The sequence below is a fragment of the Rhinolophus ferrumequinum genome, chromosome 10, assembly GCF_004115265.2.
Source record: "Rhinolophus ferrumequinum isolate MPI-CBG mRhiFer1 chromosome 10, mRhiFer1_v1.p, whole genome shotgun sequence".
NCBI lineage: Eukaryota > Metazoa > Chordata > Mammalia > Chiroptera > Rhinolophidae > Rhinolophus > Rhinolophus ferrumequinum.
Genome location: NC_046293.1, coordinates 63,784,787 through 63,809,840, shown reverse-complemented (window position 1 = coordinate 63,809,840; position 25,054 = coordinate 63,784,787). Strand labels below are relative to the sequence as shown.

The 25,054-nt window shown below is 36.8% G+C and overlaps 1 protein-coding gene across 1 annotated transcript in view; it reads right to left on the bottom strand.

Annotated features, from left to right (window-relative positions):
* Positions 1-262: 262 nt before the first annotated feature.
* Positions 263-25,054, bottom strand: part of CAND1 (cullin associated and neddylation dissociated 1) — a 50,506-nt gene continuing 25,714 nt past the window's right edge. The window contains exons 7-15 of the mRNA XM_033116444.1: positions 23,716-23,861; positions 19,798-20,090; positions 18,227-18,368; positions 16,381-17,874; positions 15,496-15,591; positions 12,955-13,124; positions 12,706-12,870; positions 11,136-11,243; positions 263-10,386 (exon numbers count right to left, since the gene is read on the bottom strand). Of these exons, the coding sequence (XP_032972335.1) occupies positions 10,162-10,386; positions 11,136-11,243; positions 12,706-12,870; positions 12,955-13,124; positions 15,496-15,591; positions 16,381-17,874; positions 18,227-18,368; positions 19,798-20,090; positions 23,716-23,861 (2,839 nt within the window). The 3' untranslated portion in view covers positions 263-10,161. The remainder of the gene's footprint in view (positions 10,387-11,135; positions 11,244-12,705; positions 12,871-12,954; positions 13,125-15,495; positions 15,592-16,380; positions 17,875-18,226; positions 18,369-19,797; positions 20,091-23,715; positions 23,862-25,054) is intronic.

The window sequence follows — 25,054 nt, the reverse complement described above, 5'->3', positions numbered from 1 at the left end:
CAAAGTCCCACAACTAAGTAGTGGTAGAATCAGATTTAAACCCAAGCTCTTAACTATACCATGTTTCCCCAACAATAAGACCGAGTCTCATATTAAGGTTTGCTCCAAAAGATGTATTAGAGCGTATGTTCAGCGGATGTCATCCTGAAAAATCATGCTAGGGCTTATTTTCCGGTTAGGTCTTATTTTCAGGGAAACACGGTATTGTACTGTTTCTCGTGAAAGCATTAGAGAAGACCAAGAAAGAACAGAAGCTTCAGGATGGCAGACAAATTTCATGTGCTGTTTATTAAGTCTCAAAGTTCTACTGAAATGATAGTAAACATTTGTAAAAGGGAATAAATCCAAAATAATATGTAGAGCAGATGGTAAGGCCCAAGTATTTCAGAAATTCTGACAAATATCTAGAAGACAGAAAGCAGGGGACATCAGAGTAAAGGCAGTCACACACCAGACAAAGCAGGGATCCTTTTAGTCCAGCCAAGCCCCAGAAAAGACCCATGCTGTGAGACATTACGTACAGAGTGGAACCAGGTAGCTGGCAAATTCAGTTTTACGCAAAGAGCTGTCTGTGAACAGTTGGTCCAGTTGGCTCTTCCCATTACTTTCCCCCTCAGCAACCACTGGAGACGGCATGCGGAATAACAGTACCTGTCCATGTTAACAGAGGGGTGCTTTTTAAAGAAATTGGACTATGTTACATGCGTGAAATGGGATCGGGCTCCAAACATGGGAACTGGCTCCTAGATCGTGTCCACTTTGTCAGTTGGCAGCAGGGAAGACAAGGGAAGATAATCCAGGCCAAGGGCATAACTTTAACATGAGTAAAGGTGTGAAGGCAAGGAACAGCATGGTGGCTGAGGGAAATAATTCATTCCCTCAGAGGATGAAGGTCAGTCCTAGGTGTGACACATGTTGAGGCCAGAGGTGCAGACAGTAAACAGGTCTGGAGCTTGTACTTTCCCTGTAGGCAAAGAGCCGTGGAGGGAGGTAGTGCAAGAAGGTCATTGTTTGGGCAGTTGGGTAAAGAGAGAACTTGGGGGTGAATGCTCTCTGGGTTATCATCATGCAAAGTGTGGTCTGGGGAGGCAGCATCAGGACCTGGGAACTTATTAGAAACGCAAATTATGGGGCCCCACTCCAACCTACTGAACCACAATCTCCAAAGGGGAGGCCCAGCAGTTTTAACAAGCCCTCCAGGTGATTGTGATGCACACTCATTTAAAAAACAATCTTCTAAGGAATTCCTCTGATGTGAAGTCATTGCATCTCTTCTATGAACCTTTCCTGCCCCCGTCATGGGGAATGATCATATCCTCCATTTTCACCCCCTCTGTCCCCTGTATTTCTCATAGTGCTTCCTTATGTCCGTTTTCTCATGGTAACTAGCACATTTCTTTACATAAGCTACTCTCTCTCACCTGCCTTTGCAGCCCTGGTGGGAAGGACCTAGCAAAATGCTTAATAAATTAGCTTGCTGAGCAAATGAACACAAAAATACCAATTAGGAGGCATCTATAGTAGTCCAATCATAGATAAAGAAGAAATGAGATCTTGAACCAAAATAGTGGAAGGGACCTGAGAGATATCGAGGAAATAAAATGGGCAGAATGCTAATAAGAGCTAATAATTATATAGCACTTACTATGTACCAGGCAGTTTTAAGTGTTTTTTAAAGTATTCCTTTAATCCTCACAATTAACCCTACGAGGTAGCTACTCTTTTCATCCTTGTGTTATAAGAAGACAAGGGCAAGTAGTTTACCCAAATCAAACAGCTAATATTCAGCCAAGATACAAACACAGGTGAAGTCTGGCAGCAGAGTCCTTGTTGTTATTCTGCCCCCAAACTTGTGCTAAGATTTCCAACCTGAGTGGTTGGGTAAACGGGGTGCCATCCACAAAGACATAAAGCAGGAAAAACCCAGGGAAGATGCTGAGTTCAGCATTAGATATGCTGTTGGACATACCTTTATGGGGTGTCCTGCCAAGTGGTCTGATATAATCGTCTGAAAAACAGGGGTATGGAGTGGGCTAGGCATACAGATTTAGAGATCAGCAACATGTAAACCACGAGAATGGATGCAATGATCCAGGAAGGATTGTATATAATGAGAAGACGTGGACTGAAGGCCCTAGTGAAGAATATTTAAGGGAAACTAAGATGCAATGGCCTCACAAGTATAAGGAAACCCCCAGTAGACAGTGTCCTCGAAGCCAAGGCGACAGGTAGCCTAATGGAGGGAGTGAGCAACAATATTAGTATCAACAAGTTCGTGTAAGAAAAGGACGGAAGACCATTTTGCCATCTAAGACTTCACTGAAACTGTTTTGCTATGATCACCAATAGAGGGATGAAAGCCAGAGTAGAATAGGTTAAGAAGTGAAAAGGCAGAAAATTGGGAAAGCAAATCTAATTCTTTAGACTGCATTTTGTGGAGGACACAATAAAAAAATTCAAATCTTTTAGATGAGACTTCAGCATATTTTTGAGTCCAGCAGATGGAACCAGTACAAGTGGTGGTAAAATGAAATGGAAGAGATGGAGGACCAACTTAACCAAAACTGTGAGAGGATTGTCTTGAGCTAAAGGACCACAACTCAATCTCTGAGATGACGATGAGAATGGATATGAGACTTTTACGTGGAAGGACAGAAATAATGACCTTAATTGTATTGATACAATGGGGTCTGCTGGGTAAGATAGGTGAGGATAAGAGTTACCTCAAAGGAAGATTTAGGGATGAGAGAGGGAGCATGTCTAAATGCAATGAAAGGACAAGTAATTTTATGAATAAGCCATTTAGAAAATCCATCAGATCAACACTGTTCGATAAAGACAGCAGGCAAGGAGGGACTGAGAGAAAATGGTGGGAAATACGGACCACAGGGCTAAGATCAGTTTATAGTGAGGACAGAACTGGATGGATAGATTGTAGGTAGAGTAGGATATTGGAATTTAAGTTCAAACAGCTTTGGATAAAAATATCCAAGCTGTAGCCTTCAGAGTGGCTGGGTGAAATAGTAGGGATGGAGGCTGGTACAAGCAAGAATCATGGAGTTGGGATATTAAATAAGGGTATCTCCTACGTGTCAGAAAACATTTAAATTGCTGGCACTCTTAGGGAGACTGTTGTATTTGTTTGGAAAAAAATACACTTGGAATGTGAAAGGGAAAACATGATTGAGGTAGATGATGCATTTCTCACGGTCCTGGGTGCCACAGCTTAAAAAGTGGGTAAAAAACATCTGATTGTTACTCTGGAAGGGGTAAGGGTGGCTGTAGAGCATAGGGAAGAAAGATAAAGGCAGGAGGGAGAGGAGTCAGACACCGGCACAGAATGGAAGAGCTTAAGAGGAATACAGTGACAGGTTGGTTGAAAAGAACTTGAAAGAATAAGTAGGAGCATCTGATTTTGAGCTGTTTGTGAAGTGTGCAAGGTGACGTAACTCCTCTACTCCCTTGCACCCCCCTGCCCCCGCACACACACACACAGGGGATCACTCCACAGTTCTACTGAGTTTACTATTCTCACCAGCGTCTTCTGAATGAGTGCTCAGCTGCCAGGTGTGACCACATGACGACTTCTTGCCCACCAAAATGTGATCAGAAGTGGTCCATGTCCCTGTCAGGAGAAAGCACTAGGACAGCAGTCTCTACTCACTTTCCCTGTCACAGCAACTGACAATTCCAAATGGTAGCTTGGTCATCCTGAGTCCATGAAATGGGAAACACACCCCCATGCTGCACAATAGACATGTATAGTAGTACGTTGTTCCAAATGACCTATTTGGGGGACTGTTCCTATTACAGAATGTAATAGCATGTAATTCCAACATCCTATTAATTGTCCCGTCAATTTTATCTCATCCTGACTTCCACTCCCAAACTACACTGGTTCAGCCTAACATTCCCTCACCTGTATTACCCTTGTGATGTCCCGATCAGCCTGTCTTGCCTTCCTACCTGAACTGCAGCTAATCTTTCAAAAGTTCAAATCTGATCACATGACTGCCTGCCTTTAAGTCTTTTTCTATGGCTTGCCACCATCCCTGAAATTAAACCGTTTACGAGGCACTCTTATAATTGGCCCTTCCTAGCCTCTCATTACTCTCCTTATATTCCAAACAACAGCCATACTCAGCTTCTGAATACACCGTGATTTCCTGTGTCCATGCTTCTGCCAGTTTGTTCCCACTCCAGAGTACACGACCTCCCTTGCTCAGGCTTCACCTGATCCCGACCAGGAACCTGTGCCACAAGTCACGCGGAACCATGTGTTTCCCCGTTACACTACTTATCTAGTGTGTTCTCTGGTGTGTGTTCCCCAGACACTGGCCATGATGCCAAGCACATAGTACTAGAGTAGAAGGTACCAAGGGAAGGGTAAAGGTAATTAAATTTGCCTTTGACGACCCATTAGCAAGAATGGAGGCATGGTTATAGATTGGATGTCAACATGTAGAGCTGAGCACCAGCTGTGGTGGCACAGATCAGTGGGGACTCTCACCTGAGCAGCCACACATGGTCAACTGATAACACTTGATTGTACTTCAGAGGACAGTTGATGCAGCAACACATTTCTAAATCTTTTAAACAGATTTTGAAGACTGATTTTCAAGGTTTCCAAACTCAGCATTCTGGACTTACTCAAACTGCTGACCAATCAGCCTCATTAATGTTTCAGTAACATCATATAAAAGGAAAATAACTTATTTTTGCTTATGCCAATTCTCCGAAATGGGACTGTAATTGTTTAGGAGCTTGAAAGACTACTCGCTCAATGGTCGTTTCAAAGACTAGGAAATATGTCTTTTTTGGTAGTTTTTCTGCTTTATGCCTGCCACCATCAGTCTTTAAAATCCCATGTGTGGGCATCAAGATTCATAAAGCATTTTGTCTTCAAACATCAACTAACACTAGAAAAGTAGCAAAAATCTGCTATCATCCGCTTAACTTTAATAGTTGCCTTCAAAGTTCAAATATATCTTGTTTAGGAATTACACAAAATATCACTACTTGTGTCTTTAAATATTATAGCTCAATAGTAAATTACCCGTACTAATTCAAGAAAGTACATAGACAAACTTTTCTTGAAAAGAATGTAAATGGATAATTTTGAAAACCCATTTACTTTTTTTATAAGAATTCCAGTAAAATGAATTAGTTGCTCATGGCTGCTGTTCCTAAACATTTTAATATAGTACATTGATTCCAAAGCACCCAAAATGCCTCAGACTCCCCTATATAGTAGCAGTCCCTTTCACTCATATTTCTACTGTGTTTCCCCAAAAATAAGACCTAGCCGGACAATCAGCTCTAATGCGTCCTTTGGAGCAAAAATTAATATAAGACCCGGTCTTATTTTAGTATAAATTTAAGTATGCAGAAAGCATTTTACAGTCATAGAGAAACAGTATGTTAAAGGATTTAATAAGGACCATCCATTTAAATCAGAGGTAATAGTATATAGAGTAGGAACCTATTTTCATCAAATCATAATTTCTAATTGGTGGAAGAAAAGAGGGTGATTAGCAGCACTCCTTACATTTACTTAGGAAGACAAAGAACAGACACTTAGGAGTGTCTGAAAACTTCTACAAGTGTACCTCAGTTGGCTATAGCTTCTAGAAACAAGAAAAATCTTTCTCTAAAACAGTGATTCTCAATTGAGGCAATTCTGTGCCCCCCCCTCCCACCCTCCTCTAGGGCCATTTGGCAACAGCTGGAGACAATTTTGGTTGTCACCACTGGGGTCGGCGGTGTCACTGCTGGTAAGTGGGTAAGAGGCCAGGGAAGCTAATATCTTTCAGTGTATAGGGCAGCAACCCATGACAGAATTATCCAGTGCAAACTATTAATAGTGCCAAGGCTGAGAAATCCTGATCTAAAAAGAACATGCGTTTTTCTATTCAAGTATAAATTCTGGAGAAAGCATTATTTTTACTTCTAGAATAAGGAACCAGGAGTTTATTTCCAGACGTTTTAGGCTAACTTAGTTCATGGATGGTAACGATTCCAAGCAAGATGCACATTTGTCTGTTAAAAATACTCCAAGATCACAGTAAGCTACCATCACACACATTTAAGCTGCCCTTGCCTAAGTAAGCAGTGGGTTTATATGAAAAGTGAAATGTCTGTGAAACAAGTAAAACAGCTTCTCAGAGTTAATAGGATTATTACAGGCTATTAAAACATGAGGTTATCATGGTATTATACATTAACCAGTTCTGGAATACAATTCTTCACTTTTCTTGTGTGTGAGTGAGAGAGCACTCTAGGACAAAGTCACGCAATGTGCATCACCCATAGTTACTGACAATGGCTAAATACACTAATTCCAATACTCCCTAACCCAGAGAAAATTAGTTCACAGAATACAAGCCTTTTCTCTTCTAAGACCTAAATGAAACAATTTGCCAAAATCACCACTGATAATTAAGATCAGAATAAAAAGGTATGAAAAGATCAGGGTATCAAGATTCCCTCGACTAAAATTTTTTCTGAAACCTGACACACATGGACATTACAGGGTCTAACAAAGTAAAATTATCTGCAATATTCCCCTCAGTAGTTTTAACTGAAGTTGGTTTCTGTGATGTCAGATGAAAAACTAATCCCGTTTTGAATAGAGAGCTAACTTTCTAAGTTACAGAGCAAAAACATGCCGCTGATAGATCTTGCCCTAAATTACACAAGTCATCTTTCTAGTATTAACAGGAAAATAAAGCAACTTACTGTACTGTAAAGAGAAAACATGTCATTTCAGTGTGCATCTATCTTAATGGCCTTGTCTGGTGAGCTTTTGGCAACCTGCCACCAAATACTTCTATGGTGTTCCATTTTTGCAACCAAAGGTATCAAAGGCGTTTCATTTAATTAACTGGAAAAGTCAGTTAAAACCAGAAGAGCTTTTTTCCCAACAGTAAAATGAACTATTACTGCACTGTCCATTTTCTGTTCCACAGAGGATTAAATAAGATTTCAGAAGTAGACAGGAACCTTGAGTGGCAGTGGTTTGAAAATTAGGATTCAATTTAAGATAGAGCTAGAATCTAAATATTTGCTGACATTTTTAAGCTCTTGAGTATCCGAACATTTATTAATATATCTAGAGATTGGCAGTTAATTTTAACAATTTAAATTTTTGGTGAAATTTAATGTGGGGAGAAATGTTTAACTTTTTAAATTTGAGGTATTACTATATGCTTTGTCACGTGGCTAATACAGCTTACAAGGCCTATTAATTAACCACTTAATTGAATTTTTAATGGCTGAGGATTTTGTGTATTTCATTATTTTGAACTATAGTTATACCTATATAATCATATTCATATGTCTGAGACTAAGCTAGATTTAAAGGTATCAGAACATCCCTTAGAATTGGTTCAATTAGATATGCCCCTGTGTTATTTACCATTTCCCCAAAAAAGTAAAAAAAAATGACTGACTTGGTTATTTAATTATGATTACATAAAAATTGTATATTCAAACATTTGATGAAGTCATCATACTCCAACATTCTGAAAATTTGAATTCCCAAGAATTAAGCTTTAGGTATCATTAAGGAATATATGACCACCATTTTAAAAATTACCATTCAGTGCCATTGATTTTATAAATAAATTTTTAGGTTAGGCTTTGTCATGTTACCAAATTTCCTTTCTGCCTTAGTTTCATAAAATAACCTAACCTCAAAACACATTGCTTTGTACACCTGAAATTAAAAACAAAAAAAACCCCACAACCCCATATTAAGCTTTCTTTAAAAAGAAGTCAGGTAGATCTAAACAGTTCAAACATTCTCAAAAAAATTAGCAAACAGCTGTTTTCTTACTATTACCTTTTAGATCTTCTGAAGAACCTACACATGTAGAAATGCTAAGCAGAACTTCCTTCTGCTACCAACAGACCAGTCAGTAGTAGGAGTGGCCGAAGTAACCGGGCCTCCCCCTGTAACTCCCACCCCAGGATCAGGACGTCGCCACTACAAGTACGGCGTTCCTCAGTATGACTTAGCATTTAAAACGTGAGTGTATTCTTCTGTTACTAATTTTATGTATCTGAATATACAGTATATAGATATATATATACATAAAAACTGTATCTACTACTAGAAAGAGCAAACTATTTCTTTTTGTATTAAGACAGAATTTCAACTATATTAAAAAAAATAGCCATCTTGCAAAACAAAAAAATGCATCTTGGAAGCTTAAAAAAAAGAGAAATCCAATACATGAAAAGTATTTGAATATAATTTTAGATAATTAACTAAGACATTCATATAATATATGCATGTCAGTCTCCTATTTGGTCCTAGAACCTGCAGTATTCTAATTCACTGTGAAACCATGTAACCAAATACTTAAATATATCCACAATATCTATACCACGGTAATGTATAGTACATAATATACTAACATCTCAAAATAAATTTCTATTAGTTTTATGCAAATTATGGTATATTATCATCTGCCACATTTTGAAATGGCACCAACTTCATGTAACGTTCCATGTCAACGTACTAGTCAAAATCCTTACTGGTAATGTCTTATGCATTTTCATCTGAACATTCAAAATCAAGCTGTTAATCTAATAACCACAGTATATTATCAACTGAAATCACTGCACATTTGGATGTTAAAGCAGGTTAATACGGCAGGAAAAATATTTCTAATTCACAGTTTCAAAAATAACGTATGCAGTTTTCAAATATCTGATTGCTTAAAATTGGTCACTAAATTTAACTGCCTCCTTCAACACATGTAAACTGTGTTTGCACAGCACTGGGAGACGTCTTTATTTCAGAAGTTAGTTCTTCCTGTTACAGGAGCACCACAAATTTAAAGGAAGAGGCTACAGTGTGAAATGAGTTCATTGAAGGTTATGTTAAATAAAGTTTTAACTACAATTAAGGTACTGCAAAGCTTTGTTTCCCCCAGCACAGACCCCTTTAATCAGGAAACATAGGCAACACTTACCAAATACAATATGTAAATTAGCTCTACAAGAAAGGGGTAAGACTCTAACTCAACTAAAAGAAAATACTATTATTAGCTAACCTGTGATAGCTGGCTTCAGAATTTTCATAAAAATAAAATTTTAAAGCATACACAGTATTTGTATCCTTCGATAAGGGATGTAGAGATCCAAAGGGAATTAAAGAAAACGTTAACCTAAAGAATTTAATTTCTAAGTGGAAATACACACACGCACACGCGCACACACACACACACAAACACACACACACACACACAAATGGGTAACTGAGAAAAAACTGAGTACTTAAATATTCAAATTTTAAATGTCTAAGAAAAATTTGTAATAGAAAAAAGTGGCAAATTGTTATTGTGACTTGATTTGCTGAAAACATCTGTAAATTCACACTGGCATTAAGAAAACCAGTTTCAAAAATTTACTCCCCTCTCTCTCTCTCTCTCTCTCCCCCCAGATATGTTTTCTGTGCAAAAATAAATATCTGCAAATTGCACTAATACAATACTTATTTTAACTTTTGTATTATGAATAATCTGCACATGCTTTATAGACAATACATATTTGTAAACTTGCTCATGCAAAATTAGTGTGTGCAACAGGGATATTGTTAATCCCTATACTTTTAAAAAACGACACCTTATTATCTTTTTTATACTGCCAAACCCTCTAAAATGTAACAAATCTTACAGATATTGTTATCTGCCAGCTAAAAATCAATTCATGTTGCTGAAACAAAAAGTTATACAGGAAATAGAAACATGGTTTTTGTCTTGCAGAATTTTTGATTTTTAAATAAGACAAGTTTTATAAAAGAAAGAAATTCATGGTCACAAAATTTTAACATTTTAATCCTACACATTACAGGGCAAATAGATCCTGGACCCTATCTCCATGTTCCATAAATCCTAACTTTTAGTTTCCATTTTAAATGTTGCCCTAACCACTAAAACATTAGTGGTTTTACAACCTCTGGATTGTGGAAATACATATTTCTGAAATAAATGTTACAAAAACAAAAATGGAAGAAAGCCAAACTGTATCCATGAAGGAAAAAAAGTGGAACATTTTGAAGCTTTTAGACACTTCTCTTTCCATGTCTGATGATTAACCTGTCAATTCAGTGCATCATATGGTCAATGTAATGGTCCCATGTTGAACAAACATCTAACTAGTGTCCATTGATTCCAAGTTAGTGGAGGATGAATCTTTTTGGATACTTTCAAAGATGGCTGCAAGCTCAGGGTTAGAACTGATCTGTGACTGGAATTCACTCATCAGTGGACTCTTCTCTGCTTCTGGAATGGTCAGCAGTGCTGCAACTGCTCTCATGGCAGATCGCTTTAGTTCATCTTGCTTTTCAAACTCCTGTTTTACTGAGTTTGCCTTTACCTGTAACATTGAGTAAATTTATATTATATGCTATATGAACAAAATTTAAGCATGTAGAAATTTCTGGTAAAGCTACTCTTTCATAGTCCAAAAGTTACATTATATTTTAAGCATAGCTGTTTTTAAACTTTTTAGCAGTTGCTTGTCTCCTTTTCTTTTAAAGGAGTGTCTTACACAAAGCCTATTATAAAAACAGAAAATCCAGAGCTATCATGGTTGGAAAGAGTGGGCCTTACCTGCTTAGCAGGTCCTACTTTGGCCACCAGAGAAAACTGTTCCTCTAGAAACATGGTTCATCCATTATTATTCAAATACATCATGTGCTGACACCTCTGTGCCGTAATTCATGTAATCATTTTTATATGAAAAGCCCTGTTTCACCTTCTGAATTTAAAAGTATTCCTGACTTTTCAAGGTCCATTTTAAATGCCATCACTTTCATATGCAGTCTTCTATGATTCCCACCCCCAGACCTCCACCAGAACTAAACATTTCAATCTCTTTGGTGGACTTACCACACTTTATCCCATATCAGTACTTCAAAATATTTACCACATTTTTGTAATAAATAAAAACTTAAGAATAGCATTTAATAGTGCTAAGTTTTCTAAAACATCCACATTTAATAGGTTGACTTTTAAAACCAACTGCTTCACATGGTGTTACCACGGTTAAATTAGGAAACCTACAGTATAGAATTGACTAGGAATTCTGACCAAGTCTGGCAGATGATGTCTACCAACGATTACCTTAGTTGTACATGTGGCACGTAATGGCTCCACAAGTCGGTCCAATCTCTGCAGTACTGCACTTGGACAAAGGGTGGAGAGTCTCACCAACATTAAAAATGTTAGCATCTATAGGAAAAAAAAAAAGATAAAATTTAGCCTTTGCATTATTTCCTAAAGACCAAATCCAAATTCTAACAAAGCTTTTAAAAGGAAAATGACTAGCACACCACATAAAGTTTCATTTTAATATAATTCGCCACAGATTTGTCTCAAACCTTATCTGAAGAATTTTAGTTACAAGTACGAGAAAGACTTACTCATAATGTGGTCTAGTGTAGAGAGCTAGAAAAGTGGTTCTCAATCTTGGCCGCACATTAGTACTAGGGAGCTTTAGAAATAATCCATTCTTCTACCCCATTTCCAGAGACTTTTACTTAACCTATCAGGTCAGAGCCATAGATTTAGTATTTTTTAGAAAGCTCCTGTGCACCAAGATGAAAAACCACTGAAGAAAATAACTGAACTAGGAGAAAAGCTTTATAAGATTCTACTGTTTGAGCAGATCTTCCTTTAAAAAAAAAAAAAAAGCCCCAAAAGATCAGTTATTCAGATTAATCCATGTAAAACCTGGCAACCCATAATCTTTTTTTCTCTTGGACTATAAACTATAGAATTGAGGACTGTTTTTAATGGATTCTGGAAGGAATCAGGCTACTGCCACACATGGAAACCTAAAAATTGGCGTTCTAAAAGTCTAGCTGAATTACTGCTCAACTGCCACTCTGCCTGTTTGACCAAAGGCCTTGAATGGAAAAGTGAAGAAAAAGAGACAATGCATTTATATTTTATTTTTCAAACCACCCTTTCATAGTTCACATTTAAAACAGGCATGAGCAAATAGGAAACCAAAGAGCAGTTATGAGCAAGCTTCATGCCTTAAACCTAAAAAGTGGTATGATTTCTCTCTAGTTGCTTCTATAGATTACTTCAAGTATCTGAAAAACCGTTCTTCCATGTTACCCTTTAACAAAACTCTTGATATTAAACTTTAAGCATATTAGATTCCAATCTAAAGTATATCAGACTGGAAAACAAAACTCCCTCATTCAGCTAAATATGATTATCGTGCAGAACAGCCCTAAAGATAGCCAAAGAAAATTAGCCAAGACAATCACGGGAAACTGAGAAAACCTTCCATGGGTAGTAACTGCAGTACATTATTAAGACAGGCCAAAAAGATCACAGATTATACTTTGAAGAGCAAAACCTGTCTGGACTCTTCTTTGGAGGGAAAGGATCTAGCGACTATCCGCTAAGCAATCTGGCACAGGGAATTTCTTAGAATTTCCACCCACTTAGACTTCCTCCTCCAATGAAGAGGTTTCTGAAGTTTTCCTGTATGACAACTGATGTTACGATTGCATCACTATTACTTTTGCATATTATAGTTCATAACACTTATTAATATTATTATGACAAGCAAACCCATTTTTTCTCACTTAATACACAAAAGTAAATTACAAGGGTAAAAGTCACCGTAACTAAGCCTTCTTCTAAAACATTCTATAAACAGGCACAAACATCTTACCTTAATATCATAATGGTCCTTCAAACCATCTTCAACATGATTTAGAAATTCAAAGATATCTAGTCTATCAAGACAACTGTCTAGAAGCGTGTACATACACTCAAAAGCTGCCTTTCTAATATCCAGGCCGTCATCCACTGTATGCTTAAACGGACCCATTTCTACCTGTTGAAACAAAAAAACAATATGTGGATATACTTAAAAGTAAAAGACAAGCTTAGAGAAAGTGTAATGTAAAAGAAAGCTTACCTCTCTTATAAGCTCCTTTCTAACTTTTGTTTCATTGTAAAGATGTGGAAGAACAGTATCTAGAAGATCCCTTATTAAAGATGGCTTATTGTGTGCTGCTGAATTGAATGTGACCAAGGCTACTCTTCTTACATTCAAATCTGGGTCTTCCAACGTTTTTAGGAAATCACCTGAAAAATAGTAAGAGAAGCAAATATAATTATGTAAGCTTCAAATAAGATATACATTATATTTTTTCTAAATTGATTATTATTATTGGTATTATTGTAATTTCTTCAATGCAGGTCATGGAAGAACATGACAAAATACTAAGTGAACTATATAGTTTCATTTTGGCAGCAGGTAAACCATCATGCCCCAGTGTGAGAGGATTTGATAACTTACTCTCAAGTACCCATAATACAGAGGATATGGAGTCAGAGTCCAAAAAGTTTCCTAATTACTTCTATACTTTATAAAAAGGTGGACTGCACAGAGAAGTGATGGAGCAAGGAGGCACAGAACTAATAACTTGAATGACTGTCTTTAGAGTTCAAAATGAGTACTTACAAATGCAACCAAAACAGAATTTTAAAAACTAGAGTTCAAAATAAAGATAAACAGGGTAAGGACAGATCCAGTGCTTGATGAAGACGGAAAACTGTTAGCTAGTATGCAGTTCATCAAATGACAGAGAGAAATTTGCTTCCAAAGCCCTATTTTTATTTGTATCTTTATTTAACAAAAAATATATGACATGGTAAGAGGATAAGGGTACAAAAGGAGGAAACGGACACCTAACATAGGACAAAAAGCTAAAGAAAGCATCTAGCCACTTAAAATCACATGTAAGTCTGATTGTTTTTGTGACTGTGGGGGAAAAATTATAGTGCAAAGATCTTTGGAGTCATACAGATGGTGATCCAAACAGCTTCACTTGTCAATTGTATGACTTTTGGCAAGAGCCTCAGTTTCCCAGTTTATAAAATGACAATTATAAACCTTTTAGGCCTACTAAGCAGAATAAATACCATGTACATTGTTGAACACAGTGTCTGGTACACACCTGATATTCATCATTACACACATTCAACCTTACCATTAGCAATCTTTTAGAATACACAGGGAAAAAGAGGGACCAGAAGACATAAATGTACCACAAAACAATTTGAAAAAATGGGAGGAAAGAAATACTTCAGACACCACAGACTGGTAAACTCAAGGTTGACCACCCAGCAAAGTTCTGATTACAAAAAAAGCTTAGGAGATAGCTCGGGTTCAAAAAGAATTTAAACGTACCAGACTAAATCTCCTTACCCCATTACTAAGATGGTAAATTAGAATAAACATGATTTCAGTAAAGCATCTAAAACATTTTATTACGGATAAATGGTGACATGGACTAGATCAGTGGTCCCCAACCCCCTGCTCTAGGAATTTTAATTTTTAAAGCTTTCTAGGTGGTTGTGATGTTCATATTGTCTCAAATAATACTGAACTAGATCATAAGTCTATTAAACGATAATTATCTGACTGAATAACAATACCAACGATGAACACTATTTGACTGTTGTCAACCTGGAAAGATGTCTCTAGAGACGCGGCACGTCTTTTCCTTTGTCCTAGCTTATACAGTACCAAAACGTGAATAAATATATCAAAGCAAAAAACAAGGGAGGGGAACAAAAGCAAGAATCTTCTGATAGAGAATTTCTTTGAGTTATTTCTAGGTCCCAGCAGTAGCTCCCATTTATCCCCATGTCCCCCTTATTCTGAATTGGTAACCCCTTTCTGTACTGTTTTAAACTGCTTTTTCTCCTTTCTGGCACACTGTAATGTGGCCTGACACTGCAAAGCTTCTTTGCCACATCCTTCTATCCTCTCTGCTGGTATCCCCGTCTAGTATCCCCATTCTTCTGTTCTCAAAAAAGCACCAAACTGAGTTCTGAGGGGTTTTAGCTACTACCAACTTTGGGAAAATTGATGATGAAAACAACACAGGGAAGTTATAAAATCACGAAAAACAATCCTAAAAGCTAATTCTTGTCTTCACAGAAATAGAGATAGGATTTCTCCTCTCCAGTTCTGGTAACTATCCTTTTTATGCTACGGTTGTTCCGACCTTATATATGAGAACTGGAGGGTTACAATAACAGAAAACTGGGGCCCTAACAGCTCAAATAAGACCCATTCACATCTGGGAGGAAACTTCAGAACTATTCAGATAGATCAAATATATTTCCTTTATCCATTAGTTATTTCAGGTCATCCCCAAAATATAATTATCAAATGTGTAGCTGACTCTAAAGACATCCTAATGTATTTACTAATTTCAGTTATTTGCAAAATTATCTGGCAATAATTTCAAACTAAGGGATAATAGCATATAGAGTGTAAGTATATAAGATCATACATTATCAACTATCTTTGTAATGAAACCATCACCAGAACCTTAAAAGCATTTCAGTTCCTCGGTGTTATTTTTAGTTATTGAAATGATTCGTTTTTTGACAATTAACTACTAAATAGTTAATCAGTATGTTTACCTTTGTTTGCACTTACCTATACAGTTCTTTAATAGTGGATCAATAGGTTGTGGATGATCAGAAATAGTAAACTTCACAGCTGTCACCACTGAGCTTCGGGCATATGATGAGCCTAATTAAAAATAAATTTAAGTCTATTGGTATGTAAGTCCACTAAAATCCATGGACATCTTTATCATTCTCAAACCACTTCAAATGACACTAGTGCCTTCAATTCTTCAAAAATTCCCTTTGGTCAAAAGGGGTTTTCTTATTGCTGTCTGAATACTAACAGAACAGAACAAAATGTACTCATCTTATGAAATACAACCCCATCAGATTTCAAAAGAAACTTTCTTCTGGGAAGGAGGAGGCCTGGGAGAGCAGCAGTGGGAGATCTAGTCCTCGCAAAAGGGAATTGGTTAAATCCATAAATAGCTTTTAATATCCTCAAGTATTTTATTAAAAAAGAAAGCAATTTCTAAGAATAAATGGCCATTATTACCTTCTACTTGCTATAAAGGGATTGACACTGGTAAATCTGAAAAACTCTTCTAAGATCTCTCATTTGAACTAAGAGTAAGTGAACCAATTTTAGTATTAATTATTTCTAGCAAGCTCCTCAGGATATATTAATTCAAGAGACACCTGTGTTTTCCACAGTTTAAGATAAAAGAGTAACATTAAAATATAACATTAAAATACACTAGAACAGATTTATTTAACCATTATCTAATTACACTCTTTATCCTTTTAAACAAGAAAGCATCATTCAAATAGAGCTTTACATAACATGAGGCAACAGGTTCTACACATAACAAGATATAGAAATGTTTTAACTTCGGCATTAGGCATCTTTTAAGGCAAACCAACTGCAAATAATTAACAAAATCTTTTAAAATAAGAAAATCTAGGTACCCACCTGATATCAAATACCCCTTAAGCCGTGGAAGGAGAGTTTCTGGATCGATTAGAGTAAGTTTGCCTAGACATTCCGCGACGACATTTCTGGTTCCTTCCTCTGCACACTCGCAGTGCTTTAGCAATAAGGCCCAGATGTTTTCCACATACGGTTTAAGGCCCACCACTGATGCAGAGCTAATAATTTCCTTCAAGGAATGAAGCAGAAGATACTGCCTTTTGGGTTGACTGGTTATTTCTTGTAAGACAAATGGCAGATATTCAGGAAGGTTGCCCACACTAATGCTGCCTAATGCATAGGATGCAGCTGACTTGACTTCTTCACTAGGAGATGAGAAGGCTTCTAGTATTACAGATTTTAGTTCTAGCTGCCCACTTAAATCAATATGATGCCCAACTTCTCCAAGAGAAAGTAGAGCTAAGAGACGAATGGAATCTGTAGACCTGGAGTTCTTGACATCTTGAATAAACTGACCTACTACAGCTGGTCCTTCTTTAGGACACGCTCGAGTAAGGGCAGCTACACATTTGGCAATGGAGTAATAAGACTGCTTGTGAGTAAGAGCTGTGCTCTGAGAATAAACTGGACCAGTCAGCATGCGCAGCAAATCCATGTATCCTAGATTACTTGTTCCAGTGACAACCAGAGCTTGGAAAAAGTCTAGCATAGCACTGAGAGCTCCCCCCTGCAATAAGGGTGATCTCACAAGTCCAATAAGTTCATTGAGAATGGATCCACTTATCTTTGAAAGGGAGGAGGGATACACTTTGGCCAGTGTGGTAAGAAAACTGATAGCCATCTGTGAAACATGCATATCACTTTCGCTGATAAGAGGTGGGAGCTCATCTAGAACTGCATCAATCATGGCAGCTGTCAAGCTGTCACTATAGTTTTTAATTAGAATATCGAGGGCAGAAAGGGTACCCAGTTTCAAAGCTCTCTGGTTTTTCCTGAGAAATGAAGCAAGGATAGGAACCCCTTCTCCCAGGACAGGTCTCAAATCTATCTTCAAAGGTGATCCAGCAATCAGCGTCAATGCCTTCACTGTAGTTAACCGGGTAATTTCATTCTTTAGTCTCTCCAAGAAAATCTGAAGTGTATTAGGCAAGTCAGAACCCAAATTGTCTCCAAGGTTGCAAATAATTTGTCCCATACAGGAAATAGCCCTTTCCTTGACTTCCTGATCAATGTCAGCTGCTTTTAACCTCTTAATGGTACAAGTAAATAGATCTTTGATGTAAGGAGTTGCATCAAACGAGGAAGGCTGATCTAAGGGACGAATTACTTTGACAAGCTGTTGAGTAACAAGAAGTGCTTCAGATGTGATCTTGTAAAATGGGTCTCCAACACAAGCCACCACTGGAGGGACCAATGCCTGTACATGCGGATGGAAGACTTGAGGAGAGTGGTTACAGAGGATTACATATAGACACGACAGAGCATCAATCTTCAAATTCGATGAACTTGATTTATCATTCAGGGAGAAAATGATTCCTAAAAAAAAAACAATAAAAAAAATCCAATATTTATGTCTGGTTTTAAGAAAAAAAATTAAAAACTAATCAGTCCTTAAAATAATGCTGGTTTCGACTTCATCATATTACCTCTAAAGTAGAAAAAATTCCACAATCTATGAGGAATATTAGAGCCAAAAATTAGAAAATTTTTAACTTTTTACCTGCAAGTTTCTAACTTTAGATGTTCAAGATGGTTCTTTAAAAAAGTTAGTTCTATGTACAAATTAAGTTCTCACAAATTATCCTTTTGAAGGAAACATTTAAGTTAACCTAAGTCTCAATAAAGTCTATAGTGAGTTTCCAAAAGTGATTTACTATTTCTTTCATACCTGGCACAAGAACAGGAATGTGTTGCGTTAGGGCCCCAGGTAACACATTTACCAGTTCAGTTAACATGTTAAAACAACACTGTCGGGTCTTCACACTTTTTTCTTTCATCTGTTTGTGCAGAGCTTTAACAATGTTGGGAACCTGTAATTATAACACACTCATTAGCTGGTTCAGCTATCAATATAACACAAATTGCAGGGGATGGGGAGAAAGGGGAGAACTTATCTTTTTTTGTTAAATTCCTAATTCTACTAACTGCTAACAAGACTGTTAGATACAAACTTTGTTGTATCAATTATGTTCTCTTGTAACTATTTATTTGCTGGATACCGACCGATAAATAAGAAAATAGAGAAAAACTATCATTAGCTTTCTACAGAGCAACCAAATAGTCTTCCTTGGTTAATTTTTAATTATGAAATGCACAAGACTAAACAGAAATCTAACCAAATAAAAATTTCAACCAAAATTTTTGGAACACAATTTATAAATGGTTTTTCTGAACATAAATAATACAGATAGGCATTGAAGGAAAAAGGACAAATTATATTAGGTTGATGCAAAAGTAATTGCAGTTTTTGCAATTATTTTTAACCTTTTAAACTGCAGTTACTTTTGCACCAACCTAATAAAAAAGAAACCATTAAATGGACCCTAAGTTTTACGTTTAGTGTGCTGTTACAGTGAAATCAACCTCACTTCAACTGTAGCTACACACAAGCAAGCAGGAGAGGTATTCAAAAATATTTGCTTCTAAACTTTCTAATGTCGTTAGTCAGAAAAGCCTAAATAGGGTATTTACTAACAAAATCTTATGTATGCCAGGATACAGCCATATATCATATCGAACAATGATCTGAGAACTAGAGATTAAAGAAAACACCTATCTAATTCATCACAGCATCATGAGAATTTCCCATCATTTCACCTAACTGCTATACACTTATTTAATTGCTTATGTCATCCATATACTTTGTCTCATTTTTTTCTACAATTAATCTTCAATGTTCACCTTTAAGTTCACCACAATTATTTTCAATTTGTACTACTTGAAAACAAGATAGATACGGTATGTACATCCCCTCCCCTGGTTTAGTTTAATCTGGCTCACGTTTTGTAATCTATAAAAGTGGACAAATACAGCCCCAAATGAGTTGCCGTAGGGATTACATACAAGGTAGGAAAATGCCTAGCATGTACTAAATATTCAACAAATGGGAGCAATTTGCTGTAATGTTTAGGATCTTAGAAAAAATTGTCCGAGAGTGAAAAGTATGTGTTTTATTAATAAGAACTGGCATTTATAAGTACTTACTGTGTAGCAGGCACTACATTAAATGTTTACATAGATCATCTCATCCCTCACTGTCTTGGGGAGACAGTTCTAAGTAAACCCTTATTACAAATGAGAAAAGCAAGGTTTAATAAAATGACAATTTCTCCAAGATCACACAGTAAATTAGGAGTGAAGCCAGTTATGAATATAAGCAGTCTGACTGCACAGCTCTGAGACATCTCCATTAATATCAAAGATAAAAATTACTGAATCTTAAAATCCTTTTAAACCGACCTGACTCTGAAGCATTGTTAAAGGTGTTTCTCCCTGTTCCATTGCATCAGGGTCACACAGCCAACTTTGCACAGGACGAGTTTGCTTCAAAAGAGAAAGGTATGCATGAAAAACATCTGCCTTTACATTCTCCTCACGCTCTTTAAATCTGGATATCAGTGCAGGAGAGACGGTCTTGTAGAATTCTGGAAGCATTTCGTGCCTTGTGCTAACTACAGCATCCAAGCACTTGGCAGCTGCACGTCTCACTTTCCAGCTCATGTCATCGTCATCGCTGTACTCATCATCACTCCCTAAAGAGAAGTTTTAACGTTGGGTTATTAGCCACAGGAAAAGTTTGTTATTTAATACAAAAAGTGATGAATTGATACTCATAACTAATACAGTTTTCTAACTTTTCACTAACATATGTAGCAGTAGATACGTTTATAAAGAGCTAGAACTTAAACAGATGCAGTTAATTTATATAAATTTACAAATAAACCTCTAAAGAAAAATGATCATGATTTTGTTTTTAATTTGTTAAACATGAGCTGCTTATTAACCCTTTAAAATCATTAATGCATTAAACTTCTTTAGAACATAAATATTTGTAAAATCAAAAATGTCCCCATCTTTTAAATAATATGAATAAAAGTTCAATTCATAGGAATCACTTGACACTACAGGAAAATCAAACATCTGCCTTTTGTAAGATAAACCATGAAACAAACTTTAGAGATAGATGATGTGATAAAAATAGTTACGAAAATTAACTCAGAATCGATCAAAGACCTAAATATAAGACCTAAAACAATAAATTGCATAGAAAAAAGCACAGGAACTAAACTTACAGACCGTGGGTTCAGAGAGGATTTTATAAATTTGACCTCAAAGGCAAGGAAAGTAAAAGCAAATATAAATGAATGTGAACATATCAAACTAAAAAGCTGCTGCACAGCAAAGGAAACCATCAACAAAACAAAGAGACAACAAACCGAATGGGAGAAGATATTTGCAAACAACACCTCCAATAAGGGGCTAATATCCAAGATATATAAAGAACTCATCCAACTCAGCAACAACAAAAATCCTATTAAAAAATCGGCAGAGGACCTAAACAGACACTTTTCCAAAGAAGACATACAAACGGCCAACAGATATAAGAAAAGATGCCTAACTTCACTAGCTATTAGGAAAATGCAAATGAAAACCACAATGAGTTACCACCTCACACCTGTTAGAATGGCTATTATCATCAAGACAAGTAACAACAAGTGTTGGAGAGGCTGGGGAGAAAAGGGAACCCTCATACACTGCTGGTGGGAATGTAAATTGGTACAGGCACTATGGAAAACAGTATGGAGGTTCCTCAAAAAATTAAGAATACACTTACCATAAAACACAGCAATCCCTCTCCTGGGTATCTACCTAAAAAATCTGAAAAGATTTATCTGTAAAGATATATGTACTCTGATGTTCACTGCAGCTTTATTCACAATGGCCAAGACATGGAAACAACCAGGCTGTCCTCTGATAGATGACTGGATAAAGATGTCGTATATATATACAATGGAATATTACTCAGCCATAAGAAAAGATGAAATACTGCCATTTGAGACATGAATGGATCTTGAGATTATCATGCTAAGTGAAATAAGTTAGACAGAAAAGTTGAGAACCATATGTGGAAAACAGAACTGAAAGCAACAAATGAACAAAACGACAAACAAAAACTACAGACACAGACATCAGTTTAGCAGTTACCAGAGGGGAAGGGGTAAGGGGGTCAAATACATGGTGAGAGAAGGAGAACTGACTCTGGGTGGTAAACACACAATGCAATATATAGATGACGTATTATAGAATTGCACACTTGTAACCTATGTAATTTTACTAACCAATGTCACCCCAAAAAATGAAAAAAAAGAATCCCAGGATATTCCATAGAACTAATTTTCTGGAGAGAAAAAGAATCCTGACATCAGCTTTCTTTGTGACTATAAGACTTTTCACTAAATTTGTTAATGGGCTATTAGGAGCAAATATGCATATTCTCTACCTTTCAAGATATTGTCTTAATGCAGTTTACGCTTTCTTAATTATAGCAAGAAAATTCTTCCCACTTTAACAACAGAGCGCCATCTTCTCCAAACTCCCTTAAACCGTAAAACCATATTCCTACCACAGGTAGTAACAATTCCATTTCATTCATGTATGAACCTGGAATTCACAGGAATGATCTGGGGTGAAGATTAAATTTAGATTTTCAGCACAATGACATTAAATCCAGGAAACTAGGTGAGATCAACAAGAACATAAGAGTAAAATGGAGAAGTCCAAGGACCAAACCCTGGGATACTCCAAAGTTTAGTGATGAAGAGAAACCAGCACGGAGACTGAAAATGACTAAAACCAGGAGAGTGTGGTATCCTGAAAAGTAAATAAAGAAATGCTGCTGGCACTGAGTAACAGGCAGGGTCAAACATTTGAGGTCACTGGCAATCCTGTCCATTACTGAAGATTGGATTCAAGAGAGAAGGGGAAGAAAGGAACTGGAAAGCATTCTTCTGCGGAGTTCCGCTGTAAAGGAGAAAAACGGGCAGTAGCGGCTAGAGTTTATAATATGAAGTTAAGTTTTTATAGTTGTTTTTGTTTTAAAAGGACTGATGAAATTACAGCATTAGAGGAAAGTCGGTATATAAATTCATTCAAAGAATGAAACTAAAAATTATTATGAAAAAAATAGCGGAAAATCCACCAACCCAGATACCTAGTAACTTACCCATCTGAACATCTCTCTTATGATTCTTTCCACACTAGGAAACAACAAAACATGAGCAACCCCTATGTCCTTCTGGAATTGCTACTCCTTCTGGAGTAAATACCACACAAATCATATGGTATTGATGTGGTATGACATCAATCTTAAGAGCCCAGAAGTGTTTAGATTATTCATTAAATTAAATGGAGCCTCAAACAATATTTAGGATTTTTCATGAAAGTAACTATGTATAAAACCAACCACACTGCTCTGAGCGTGCACATCTACAGGTATAGTTATAAAAATAACATTCATTTGCCTCCTTAAAAAATGCTTTGTAGGGAATCTGAACAATAAAAGCACAAAAATCATTTATAATTGCTAGCCAAGAGAAAAATACTAATTATGTTTTTTTTTGTATATTTTTAAAAAATGTTAAAAAAAAAGAGAGAGAGAAAGAGAAAAAGAAAACAGGCCGAAAATGGGATCACTAGGGCTAAAAGCCCAAGATACCAACCTAGACTGAATACCTGATCTAACTGGAGTTTCAACCTCTCCCAGAAACATAATCAACCAGCATGGTCTTCTGGTCAAGCACCAGTAAGGTAATCTGTCCCACAGGCCCCTCTCCATCCTCCACTGAAAAAAGAGGCAATCTCCATAAATCCCCTGGTCTTCCCCCAAGAAAAGATGTCCCAGCCCCAACATAATCCGTTCTCTTGCCAACCCCCACCCTGCCCCTAGCTCCCTCTTTCCCCACCCTTCTTCCTTAAAATCCTTCCATCTTGTAGAACTCTCTGAGCGCCGTAGTTGTTGCTAGACAGGATACTGACTGATTCATAAATCGCTTAACTAAAGCCAATAATTCACCCAGCTGAATTTTGTTTTTTAACAAAATAAAAACTCAGACACAGTAATTTTTGTTACCTACTTTTCACTCAACTTATTAACTGCTTTAATAAATATTTTTCTAGAACATGATTTTGAAAATGCTGCATAGCAGTTCAATACATGGATGCCCCATAATTTATTTAATCAATTTGCTATTGTTGAATATTGAGGTCATTTCCACTATTACAAATAAACAGTATAATTTGAGGTAAAAATCACCTCCATCTGTAACACTGGATCTTTCATGAAAATTTAACAAATTACTTCTATTTAATTTGAAATACCTTGGTCATCATCATCACCACCATCTGCATCCATGGCATTTTCATCTTCATCTTCATCATCATAATTATAATTTGGATCATACGTAAGATATTTAAGACAAATATTTATAATGGTAGAAACATGAGGATATACTTCCTTAGGACATCTGAAGAAAGAAACAAAAGCTGCCTCAAGTAACTGTGCTTTTCTCCTTGATTCAATACCTGCCACATTTTGATTTATCACCTACCAGAAGTTTTTTCTCCTCTTTAATATAGCACAGGAAAGCGGTTCCCAGCCTTTTCAACACCAATACCCTCCATCATTCTCACATTGGCTCCATGTTTTAAAAGATTTACTTTTCAAATTATATTTATGTAAGTCAAATGTAAGAGTAACTTTAACCTTCACATTTTAACATCTCTGAAGCTGGAATGATTTTATGATAAAGGGTGTATTGGGATTAAAGGGTAGTACAGAGATAAACTTGTATACAGTAGTCCCCTGCTTATCCATGGCTTATATGTTCCAAGACCTCCACAGTGGATGCCTAAAACTACAGACAGTACTGAACCCTATATAAGTTGATTTTTCTTATACATACATAACACTTTTATGGCGTTTCTTTGGCACATCAGAATTGCCAGCATCACTACTCTTGCATTTGGGGGCCATGACAATCATGCACCGCAGAGAAACTTTTCCATCAGTAATAGACCTCATGTATGGCAGTGGTCCCATAAAGTTATAATGGAGCTTAAAAATTCCTATCACCTAGTGATGTAAGGTCTTAATGCAAAGCATTACATAAACACTTACCATTGAGTTCCAATTGCCTACACTATTCAGTACAGTAACATGCTGTACAGGTTTGTAGCCTAGGAGCTGTAGAGGAACAGAATCTGTAGCCCCAAAATATGTCTCTTTGGTAAGGATTATTTTAGGCTGATTAATTTTAAGACACAGCAGACCTGGGAGAAGCTCTGAAAACCAAGTGGAAGTTACCCTTTGTAAAAGACATTTACATTTGTAAGGGACATATCTGTTTGTAATGGTTTCTCGCTGGCTGTCCCAGAAGAGGGATGACCTCTAGAAGCTCCTCTCACTGCAGATAGCAAGGACTCAGATCCGCATGACAACCTTCCCCTGTTTACTGTGCTCTTCCCATAACCCTCCCATAACTGACTCCTCCCACTGCTAACATTTGTTCTCAGCTAAAGATGGTATTTAAGGCGTGGCTTCACTCATTTTGGCTGGTTACTCAGTTTTTGTGGGTCTCTCCCATGTAGACATAAGGTATACATGTTATTAAACTTTTGTTTTTCTCGTTAATCTGTCCTTTATTAGAGGTTTCTCAAC